At 41.7% G+C, this 12,354-nt stretch overlaps 1 protein-coding gene across 2 annotated transcripts in view; it reads right to left on the reverse strand.

The window, feature by feature from the left end:
- The window catches only part of UBE2Q2 (ubiquitin conjugating enzyme E2 Q2), an 80,976-nt gene that overhangs the window by 11,082 nt on the left and 57,540 nt on the right, over positions 1-12,354 (reverse strand). For both annotated transcript variants that reach the window (XM_065411501.1, XM_065411502.1), the window contains exons 6-7: positions 3,728-3,812; positions 552-612 (exon numbers count right to left, since the gene is read on the reverse strand). In XM_065411501.1, the coding sequence (XP_065267573.1) occupies positions 552-612; positions 3,728-3,812 (146 nt within the window). The remainder of the gene's footprint in view (positions 1-551; positions 613-3,727; positions 3,813-12,354) is intronic.

Below are 12,354 nucleotides of genomic sequence, written 5' to 3' on the forward strand. Positions count from 1 at the left end.
ATATATACACATTAAAAGTATAGATGTGTCAGTAGTATTGGCCAACATGTGTAGTAAAAAGCCTAAGATTTTCAATCTTGTTTACATTTCATAGTTCACACACAGGTGATTAGGACTATATCCTGGAATTGTATTTTTTTCATTTTAGGCATATGTCATTGTTGAGTCATAACAATAAAAGCTGCTAATGCCAGTAAAACAGTTCTGTTCTTTTGTATAACTCAAAAAGGATCAAAACCTATTTATTCTTCAAGTTAAAAAATTATTCAGTACGACAGGTTCACCATTTTGTAAGGGTTTGGGGAGAGAATCTTGGTGGTCAAAAATTATGGTAAAAGAGCACTGGTTTGACAGTGTAAATTCAGGTGTATTCAGTGCCAGCTCTACCAATGCAGTTCAGTTCAGTCTGCATTAAATTCCAAAGACCTCTATCCAGGAAGCCTTCATAGTACATTCTAGCTAGACAGTGTCAATTCCATATTGTAATCTGTGTAGCAGCATTAAAATGGGTTCTTTAGGAGAGAGAGTTTTAAAAAAAAATGTAAACTTACTTTAGAAGTTTAACGTGCCACTCATACAGGCTGTCATTTACAAGTTCCACTGAATAAATCCCTGTGGAAGCATTAGAGAAGTTATTTAGGAACCAGAATGTACTGTTCTGAATTAACTGTGTAACACCATCCCAAACAGGTTATGTTTTATCATCTTTAATAAGGAAAAGCATATAAAATCTGTTATATCCTTTTAAGTGCCTGACCAGGCCAGTCTGTGGCTATAAGCAACAATTAATCTATCAGATATATCAAGGGATAAGAGCCTCAATTCAAGATGTGCTTTCCCTTAGATAACCATAAGTACTTTCAGAATAAGGTTACAAAAAAGTCAATATCTGTATCTCCTAATAGTTTCAAATGGGAATACCACACAAATCAAGGGTGTCCTTTCCCATTCTAGAATTTTTCCACTTCTGTTCTCTTCATATTTCCTAACTTCTATAGCCACAACTCATTCAATGCTGAACAGGCTTCATCTCCTGTACGTATGCACAAAGATTAGTATTATGCACGTTAATCCAAACCAACAATTTCCTAATTTGCAGGTGGGGGCTGATCCAATCAATGTTGCCAGAAAGGTAACCACTGAATAGAAAATAAAAAAAGGGGGTTGCTATCACAGTGGGTAGTGACGGACACTCCAGCAGCAAACAAAAGGATGTCAGTCTCTGGCAGCCTGTAAACAGCATGATTTGGGACTCTGATCTGTGTATGTTTAAACTGTTTATTGTACAAATTAAAATTACAGATTATACTGAAAATGTGCCTGCTGCCTTACATAACTAAACTTCACCAAAGCATTTTAAGGAGTCAGTATATTAAGTACAGGGAATACATAAACAGTCAAGTAAACCTTTTACCGTATAAGGCAAGACTGGTATGTTTTTAAAGATGTAATTTTTACATGGATAAAAATCACATAATTACACAGGCAGGAATAGTCTGAAGATTATAATTCCAACAGGAGAGTCTGGTAACTATGCAATCTGTAGAAATCTCATTCCTTTCTGAAGGAATATACAACTCCAGTAATCACTTCCACCATCTGATTCTTTGATACCCAAGGCTATGATTTTATCACTGGTAATCAATTATGAGTTATTATTCTAGGATCTTTGCATTTGGAATTGTTAGTGTTGGTGCAAATCTGTGAGCTATGGATGACCAAGCCACTCAGCTGTCAAAATACACTCTCAGACTTCTTTCTTATAAAACTATGTTCAAACTAGATATGTGGCATCACAGCAAAGACACAGACAAGTGCATGCAGAACTTTTAGAGACCACGATTTGTACATTCTCAGTCCTCTAACACCAAGACAATCAGTAGGAAGAAAAAAAATTATCTATAGGGCTCTCAGGCTACAGTATTCGACAGTCACATGGTTTCAATACTTTCACTCCACACAGTAGCATAATCTTAGCAAATTGGCCCATTATGCCAGTCTATAGGTTGACAATCTGCTAAACACTTCACAGAGGCATTGAAATACGGCACCCTGGTCAGTAGTTGCATCTAAAATGACTCAATACCATTAAATCCACCTGAGACAGTGCACATGCATATTTAATGAAGACTTTAGCAACCAGGCTTCCTGCCTTTCAAAAGAATACTGCTCTTGATGGAAATGGCTTTCCTAAAATAAACCTGAAATCCCCACATAGACAGCAAAGCACACTCCATGACTTAATGCAGATAAGAGCAAATGGCCTAACTGTAGATTCTTCTCAGCCCCACTGACTAGTCTCTACTGGCTTGAAGGGGTAATCTGAACAAAAAGACAGTGGTGGATCGTGTCACAAAATGAACACTCAACAGCAGCAGGCAGCATGAGATTAGCACTATTCTGTATGATCAGATCTGTATTTCAAACCAGATAAATATAGGAAATCCATAATAACATTAAAGTAAATATTCTGAAATGGAACGGAGACAGTCTCAGACTGGTGGTCTTACTTGTTCAGTTTTGTCCTTTCTTAAATATAAATTAAAATACCAAAGCCACTGAGTGAGGGTCAGCCACATTAGAATGAGAAAACTGGCACAGTAACTCAAAATAGGACAGGCAAAATGCAGAGAATGCCTTTCGACAAATCAGAGCAGCAATCATTCTTTTTAATTTACTTGAGAACGAGGCTTCCTATCCTGACAGCTGGGACAGGCATTTTCCTGTCAGACAAGCAAATCCGAAGACTTTTGATCAGGAATTCCCCCTATTCCCACCCTGACCTGTACCTGTACTCTTGTCCCTTGTGTGGGCAAGAAATAAGACATTAGGGCTGAGCCAGTATGGCTATGTTCTGCTCAGGAAGTTACAGCAGATGAATCTACTATAACAACTATATTATAAAACTTCTACTCACTACAGAAAGCGACCAGACAACACAATCCACTCACCCCACTGTTGTGCTATTTCAGGCAATTTCTATATACGGAGTAAAGAGGATAGCCAGCCTTTATCTGACTAAGCTAATCTATTGGGGTAAATGATGAACACTTGTTTACAAAATAAACATACAACCATGGTTTTTCAATAGTTTCAGTAGTTGAAAGGGCAGGACGTGTATGTGCAACACTATGCATACAGAATCTGAGCATCAGAGAGTGTTATCAAAGGAGAACTGATAGATAAAAATATGGCTAAGACTAAATCTCACTTATTGCATTCAATAGAAAAGGGCTTTTGAATCAAGTGCAATCCCTTGTGTGCTAGGAATATTTAAATTGCTTCAAATGTAACATGCAGTACCACATGACCAGGACAGCACTGCAAGATTTTTGCCCTATGTACCTGGGGTGTGAGGGCTAGATCCCAAGAGATGCTGAAAAACCACAATTCCCACTAAAGTCAATGTGATCTGTGGTGTTCAGCATCACCTCTAGACGGCACTCAAGCGGTTATATTAATGCTACTACTGTTAACATGAAATTTTATGTAGCAAAGAAGCCAGGTTAGAAAAATATGAAAGCCAGAAAAAAAAAATTTACAGGTGAAATGCTTAAAGAAAATTCAAGTAATTCAACTTCAAAATCTGAAGCGAAGATTAAAAAAAAATTAAAAACTTTATAATGAAATAAAGTACAAAACAAAGAGCTATTAGCAGAGGATATTTACCAAGAGATAAAAAGCTTCTGACTTGCATTTCTAAGGAGAGAAATGTAGAGCACCTTACCTGTTTTATAACTCTGTGATCTGTAGATATCCCTGAGCTCTTTCATAAGTCGATCTGAAGCCTGGACTGACCCAGACACTGCACCCTAAAATTAAAAAACAGGCAACAGTTAACAGCTTCATTTGTATTACTAATGTTAAAAAAAAAATCTGTATACTCGCAAAGTCTATGCAACTCTATTAAGGTACCACAAAATGGTAGAGTATATTAATTTCACAGATCTAGCAGTCATGCAAGTTGAGAAGTCAAGTACCTATATAGTCAGAATCCCCAAATCAGTCCCACAATCCTAGTTTAGCAACATTTCACACACTGAATAGTATGGTATATTGTATTTACATTTAACAAAGAAAACAGCAATACAAGAATATATACATGTGACAATGCTTTAGGGAAGTGCAAAAGATTGCAGCAACAAATTTAAGGAAAAAACCCAAGTTCCTTCAATGTAGTGCAGGTAGAGTGGCTGCAATCCAGTGGTGCTTAGGAACTGTGCAGCCACAGTATCTTCAAAATGCGTACTAGTTTTCAAGGGCAAACAAAAAATACTAATGCTGCTACACAAAGCTGCTGGCTTTAAACATCTATCCTTTTATACACGTAGCTTGTTTTCAAATCTTGTAGAAAACTAGCCACATGTCTAAATACAGTAACTCATCACTTAAAGTCGTCCCAGTTAACATTGTTACGTTGCTGATCAATTAGAGAACATGCTCTTTTAAAGTTGTGCAATGCTCCCTTCTAACGTTGTCGTTTGGCAGCCGCCTGCTTTGTCCACTGCTTGCAGGAAGGGCAGCCCGGTGGAGCTAGCTGGTGGGTGGTTAGAACCAGGGTGGACCGACAGCCCCCCATCTATCAGCTCCCCGCTCCCCTAAGTTCCCTGTACAGCAGCTGCCCAGCAGGCTAGTAATTGCAGCTGTCCCTCCCCACACTGCCATGTGCTGCTCCTGCCCTCTGCCTTGGAGCTGCTCCCCGAGACTCCTGCTTGCTGGGGGGGGGGGGGAAAGAGGGGGGCTAATGTCAGGGTGTCCCCCTCCCCCCTGCTCCTGCACCCCGCTTACCCCATCTTCCATAGAGCAGGGGCAACACAAGACAGAGGGAGCTTCCAGGCAGCAGCAGCTGCAGCTTCGGTCTGGTCTCAGCTTGCTGATCTAATTAACAAGGCAGTGTACTTCTGACCCCACTCTTCATACTTAAAGGGGAAATGCACATCTCTCTCTCACTCACACACACAGGGTGTGCATCTCTGTCTGCCCTCCCTACTTTCCTGCTGCCTTGTACAGTAGAGTGTGAGAGTTAACCCTTGAGGGCTCAGCCAATTGCTAGTTCATCATTTAGCAGTAAGGCATTCCCTGGAAACATCCCATCCTCTGACTCCTCCACCTCAACCAAGCTTCACAATCATCATCACTGTGTACCAGTATTAAATTGTTTGTTTAAAACTTAGAGCACGCGAGAGAGAGAGAGAGAGAGTGTAAAATATAGTCTTTTGTCTGGTGAAATTTTTTTCCCAGGAACCTAACCCCCTCATTTACATAAATTCTTATGGGGAAATTGGATTCGCTTAACATCGTTTCGCTTAAAGTCACATTTTTCAGGAACATAACTACAACGTTAAGTGAGGAGTTACTGTACCATTGGACCTCTGTGAGTACAAGTTCTGATCATGACATGCAGGAAATTATCTTTCCTCTTCTTCCCACTGACAAGTTCTTATAACTCAACTGAATTGATTTTGCTCAGAGTTCTAAAAGGAATTAATCTTTGATTCAAGATCAAGCACTGAAAATTTCTGCACAAAAGGAATTTTGAAGTTTATGAACAACTAAGAGAAGAGGCCACCCCACCGAAAGTTGTCTGTTAAAGTGAGGCAATGTAGTAGAAGATGTAGATATACACACACTTGTGCACGTTGTGTTGAAGTAAAGTAAAATAAAATAAAATAAAGTAAAAGCAGTTTATTGTAGTTTAAGTACTCTTAAGTTTATAAATGCTGTGATTTAAGTACTCTTCCTTTTCTCAATTAGTTTTTTTTTTGTCCTCCGGTCCCCCAATGTTTACCCAGAAAACTGTGAAGTTTGTTTTTTTGCACCCAATTTTCACGCATTTTTTAAAAATTTGTAACAAACATCAATCAATTCCCAGGAAATCATAAAGACCAAACATTGAATTCTGCGAAGCCTATCTTTATTTTATAATTTCAATGGATATCATATTTATTTTTAAGCATGTTTTTCTATTTTTATCTATTTAAATGTTCACAGTTGCGGGAAATTATAGAATGGTGGTAAAATAATTGTCAACCCCCATTGTTTTGTGACAGTAGATGTTGAGATTAAAAAAGTTAAAGCTTTATCATTGTTAAAACACAAATTGTCAACATCACATGTCAAAATATACAAACTATATTATATCCTTAAATCAAACTTCAACAAGTTCTTAGGCAGAGTAAAAAAAAAAGTTGCTTATCTGCAAATTTCTTTTATCAATGGGAATATATTTTGTCAGTTTGTGTGTACAGTGAAATATACTGATAATCTATCCTTCCAAGCCTACCTATACAGTATACCAGTAAAGCACTCGTAGTGTAGACATGGCTCTTGTCTTTCAACCCAATCTATTATATTGTACCAGTGAACACATCAGATGAAGAAAATGCAGGGGCTCTGTAAAATTGCCCATAAATGTAACTGTTATTAATTCCCCTTTTCAGAAGTAATCAGCTCCTTAGAAAAGGGCTGCTAAGATTATGCAAAGTGTATTGTATTATTGCTCACTTCAGACACACAGGAATGACATTTCAGATTCTTGCCTAGATTTACAAACCTGATACCTCATTCAAACTCCTCAATTCTTGTCTCCCACTGAATTCATGTTATCATTTGTCCTGTACAGAAAGGGCTTATTTTCTGGATGTTTACAGGGAACCCAGGAAATTGGAGAGAACCCCTTAAATTAAATGTCAGATGAGTTTGGATATATAAATCTCTAATGATGAGTTCATTAGAAAAGTACCCTATATACTCATTCAGAAGCCAAATTTTTTTAATAAAAAAGGGAAGCACCAGAGAAGGGGGTCGGCTTATGAACGGGTACAGAGAGGGAGAGGTGGGACACAGCCCCTCCCCCCAACAGAGGGAGCAAGGAGAGGCAGCACAGCCAGCAGAGCCAGAAGGGAGGAGGCGGGGCCAGAGTCTCTCCGCTTCTGGCCACGCTGCTCTCCCCCCAGCCTCCAAAGCAGCTGCAGCTCTGGGGCTGGCAGGCTGCAGCCACACCGCTCGGCCCCGCCCCGCAGAGCAGGCTGCGGCCGCGCCGCCCGGTCTGGCCTGCCGGAGCAGCTCCAGCCAGGCCAGAGACATCCTCCCCTGGCCCTCCCCAGATAAGGTGGGAAGGGATGGGATGGGGAGAGTGTGGGGGTCCCGGGCTAGGGGTGGGGGGTGGTCACAGGGGTTACTCCCAACTCCCAGTTTCTCCCCCCAAAAAAGTTTCCCCACCAGTTGCTGTCCTGGCCCGTCAGGGTAAGCAGCTGGTGCGCCAGAACACTTTGTTTACTTAGGTTTACCTCCGTGCCTGCGGGCGCTGGAGGTAAACAAACCATCTCGGCCCACCAGCAGCTTATACTGATGGCCCGGGAGCCAAAGTTTGCTGACCCCTGAATTATAGGGTCGGCTTATGAACAGGTTATAAAAATTTTCCATTTTTACTTATCCATCTTGTGGGGGTCGGCTTATAAATGAACCAGCTTATGATCAAGTATATATGGTACGAACCTCTTTATGAAGCTAAGGCAAACTCAACTGGCTATTGTACTTCAGAGGGACTTTTCACCACAACTATTCAGTGAATTAAAAAAAATAAATAAATAATGATTGGGACTTATTTAGAAGCCTCTTCCTGAAACTGAGCACAAAGTGGGGGATAGCAAATAAAATGTGGTTTCACTCAATTTATATTTCCATTAATGAGAGCCAAGCATACAGGCACACTTTTCAGTTTATCAGTAGCTGAACTCAGATAGCAGAAGTCTGAATGAGTCTGATGGGATAAACTTTCTCTAGGAAATTGGCTGCTACCTAAAACGGAGAGAAATTAATGGTGTTTGAAGATCCAGAGGATGTGGGGGAAAGGAATAATGGTTGTGAGGTTTCACTCCATATTCTTTATGAAAATATACTTATGATATGACTGACATAACTGAGATATACTTTATGCAAGATGGGTCTTGTAAGGTATCATTGGAAAGGTTATGATTTACTGAATGTGATTATCCAATTTGTATGAATGTATCATTTATGTATCTAAAGTTAGAAATATGGACTATGTAACAATTACAACTGGGTGTGTATTGGGAAGACATCCACCAGACGACAGGCCATCAAATCTGATGAGCCATCAGAAAGGAACAAAACCATGAAGATACTAATCTCTCTCCCTCCTGGGAGGCATCAGGGACAACTGTGACATTACAAGGTCAGGTGGTCTCATCATCTGATATTAAACATTACCTAGGACTTTTTGTAACTTTCCACTGGAAGGGAAGGGGGGGGGAGGGGTTAAGTTTGGAAAACAAATAGGATTTACATAAGGCAGGAATCCTTTAAGGATGGGGAGAAAGACAAACGGGACTTCTCCTCTCCATGGCCTGTCTGCCCAACAGGAGAAACTGCTAAAGCCACCTGAAGAGAAGGCAGAGGGGAGTCCAGCCTGAGACAAAGGTCCAATCTGAAAAGAAATATAACTGGAATGCTAAACTACAGAAACTTTGCAACCTGCCTAAAATAATAATATGGGTAAGAAATTACATTTTGTAACCTGTTTCTTAAGTATATTGAGCTTAGCTTGCATACTTTGTTTTATTTGTTCAGTAAACTGCTTTGTTCTGTCTTTTATCTCTTATATTCCCTTAAAATTCATCTTTTGTAGTTAATAATAAACAAAACAAATTTTATTTAACCCAGTTTCTAGAATTTCTAACTGGGGGGGGGGGGGGGGGAAGTCATGCACATCTCTCTTCACAGTGGGCAAGAGGGCAAATTTTATGAGCTTGCACTGTACAAGTATTTCTCTACAGTGCAAGACAGTAGTATTTTGGGTTTGTCTCCCAAAAGGGGTGGGCACGTGAGTGCTGGGGGAGCCATCTCACACCGAGTTGCTTTCAGTCTGTATCTGCAGTGGGATGCGGCCCTACCTGCGTGTATGTGCTGCAAGAGGCCAGAGAGCCTAATTCAGCAAAGCAGTAAGAGGGAACCCAGGCTGATTGAGCAGGGGAGGCTCAGTTAAACCACAGCACATCAGGTGGCATCTCAGAAGGGGGGGTCTAACCTGTCACAATGGCTTCCTTACTTTGGATGAAAAAGACAAATTTGAAAACTCAAAAGCCACACCTGGTAATGTTAGCTTTTTTCCCGGTCCTTTCTCTCCCCCTAAACACAAAATGTGTAGAGCAGGGATGGGCAAACTTTTGGGTGCGAGGGCCACATCTGGGTGGGGAAATTGTATGCAGGACCATGAATGTAGGGCTGGGGCAGGGGGTTGGTGTGCAAGGTGTGGGAGGGCGTGCGGTGTGCAGGAAGGGGCTCAGGGCAAGGGGTTGGGATACAGGGGGGACTTAGGGCAGGGGGTTGGGGTGCAGGAGGGGTTTATGGTGCAGGCTCCGGCCCGGTGCCGCTTACCTCGAGCGGCACCGGGGTGGCAGCGGCGCGCAGTGGGGCCAAGGCAGGCTCCCTGCCTGCCTTCGCCCCGCGCCGCTCCCGGAAATGGCCAGTATGTCTGGCAGTGGCTCCTGGAGGTGTGGGGGGGCGGGGCAGGCGGCTACACTGCGCGCTGCCCTCGCCAGTGGGTACCACCCCTGAAGCTCCCATTGGCCGCAGTTCCCCGTTCCTGGCCAGTGGGAGCTACAGGGGCGGTGCCTGTAGGCAAGGGCAGCGCACGGAGCCCTCTGTCCCCCCAATCCTCCAGGGGCCGCAGGGACGTGGTGCCAGCCACTTCCGGAAGCGGCGCGGGGCTAGGGCAGTCAGGGAGTCTGCCTTAGCCCTACTACACCATGGGGCTGGCAATCCTGCGGGCTGGACTGAAAGCCTTGACAGGCCAGAGCCGGCCTGCGGGCCATAGTTTGCCCTCCCCTGGTGTAGAGGCTAGAATACATGCAAACAGTCAGGATAAATATGTAAAACTCAAACTTTAATGTCTTTAAACTTTTAAATGATAACCAGAATTCAAAGCAAAACCTAGAAAAAGAGGAACTTCATGTTTACCTAGCACTCCACTTAAGACCAAATTTATTATCAGCATAAAACACATCTATGTACTGTAAAGTTACGGATTTTAACATATTCAGTATTTTCCTGTACTTGATTGGTTTATCCTGATTTTTCACCAGAGTTTTGGACTAAACAGCTTTTGTAAAACCCAGGAGCTTTTCAGGTAAAAAACAAACCCAAAGGGCTTATGGATGGCAAAGCATTCCTCCCATGAATGCAGAGAGCTAGTAACCCTCCTCCTGTGTGTGGAACAAGCTACACTAGCAAAAGTACTGGGAGCTCTTGCTGGCACCACTATGTCTGTCAGGGAACACAGCTTTTCCCAGCCCTGACAGACACAGCTATGTCAACAGAAGTCCATAGTGTAGACATAGCCAAAGGGTATTACTCTTGGGCCATCCATCTTAGTATTCCATTGGATCTGCATACACAAACTGAAATTCTACTCATTTTTCTTAATACATAGGACTTGTGAAATATGGTCTGCAATTAGGCATGTAGACAGAGACAGAGGCTCTGCTGAAGCTCTGTCTCCTTTCATTTGGTTTGCACAGGTACACAATAAGGAGGCAATACTTCAAAGGAACCATGGTTCATTGTCCAGGTAAAAAGGGGCTTTTCCAACTCCTCCTCCCCCCTTACAAATACCCTCCTCTTCTGGTCACCCATGGAGGAAGGGCACAAGTCCCTCTGCTGACCTGGTCAGACCCTCCCTGTTTCCTAGATGGACCAGGTAAACCTTCTGTGTGCATGGTGGAGGGGGGAGAGGGAAGGGAAGCCTTTACAGTGGCAACTGACTACTTGTCTCCATTACGCCAGACAAAGACCCCACCCCTTAATATGCAATGGGGGCATTCTGCAGTAGCCTTTGCCTCACTAGTTGACGTAACTGGGCAGGGAAGAGAGTTCTATTGCTGTTTAGCAGTTGCACATGGATGGAATTTTAAAGATACCCACTAGAGATTCCATATAAAAGCTGTATTAGATGAAAGTTCAGACCGCAAAATGAAGCGCTCAAGTCTGTAAATGCAAAAGTTAAGGTTGTCTGTGCAACCTGAACTCACAAGGGGACAGAGTTGTGATACAGGGTTGTGTGGTTTAATAGGTGTTGGTTCAGAGGAGCACTACCTCATGTGCTGCAGAATAGGAACAATATATAGTGAATGAGAGGGGATCATCAGGAAGAGCAACGTCCACATAGGCCACACACTGAATGAGACAGCTTTTTCATATTTATCCTTTATCTTCCAAGAGCACAATCTAACTATAATCTTTAAGGTGATTTTTCTTTAGAGCATCTTAGTTCTGTCATGTTCATTTTTAAGATGTGCAGGGACATGAACAGGAAGATGAGGAGCAAAAAAACACCTGGCCATTTAATATTTAAGTGACAGCTGTTGAAGTGTGGGTGTCTTGAAGTTTACACAGGCAAAGTAAGCTAAGAGTACGATCTTTTAAAGAGTTGTTAATTAAGCTTTGCTTGTTCAAAAATCAGAAGAAGTTAGGTCAGGTGGACATGGTACAAAGCAAGCATGTTGGAGCATGTGCCACTGCCAATGCCCTTTGCAAATGAGATACTGTTGCAACAAGAAGAACTCGAATTGCTCATTTATGAGGACACATTTGATATAGTTGCTATAACGGAAACCGGGGGGGGGAAGATGATTCCCATGATTGAAATGTTAAAAAAATCAATGGTCATAACCTATTTAGGAAGGATTGAGTGGGCAAAAGAGGAAGGGGAGTGGCCCTCTATGTCAAAAATGGCATTACCTGTTTCTGAGTGAGTCACTGATAACTTGGAATAAAAGTGATCTTGAACGCTTATGTATCAATGTCTCAACAGATAAAATACAAGATGGGGTATTAGCTGGTGTCTATTACAGACCTCAAATCACACCAGAGAACAGGAATACCAGCACCTTATGCACCTACTAGATCTAGAACATCTGGGCAAGAAAGCTGCATGATCATGGGAACGTCAATTTGAGTAACACATGCTGGAAGTCTCATGTTGACAGTACTCAAACATCCTTGGAATTTCTAAATACTATATATGACAATTTCCTAACTCAAGAAGTGTTGCATCCAGCACAATGGAATTCTATATTAGATCTCATCTAGACAGATAAAAAGGAACTGATCACAGAACTAAAAATTAATGGTAGCTTAGGTACAAGTGATCATGACTTTATTATCTTCGCACATTATAAATTTAAATCAAGTCCAGAACAGTGATATATAGATAGTTGGTATTCTAAAAGGGCCAATTTCACAAAGCTGAAAACAAAGGGACAGAGAATTTAATCAGAAAAATGTGAATGATCATTGGAAATTGTTTAAGAATACTTTACTAGATGCCAAAAA

The sequence above is a fragment of the Emys orbicularis genome, chromosome 10 (assembly GCF_028017835.1).
Source record: "Emys orbicularis isolate rEmyOrb1 chromosome 10, rEmyOrb1.hap1, whole genome shotgun sequence".
Classification (NCBI taxonomy): Eukaryota; Metazoa; Chordata; order Testudines; family Emydidae; genus Emys; species Emys orbicularis.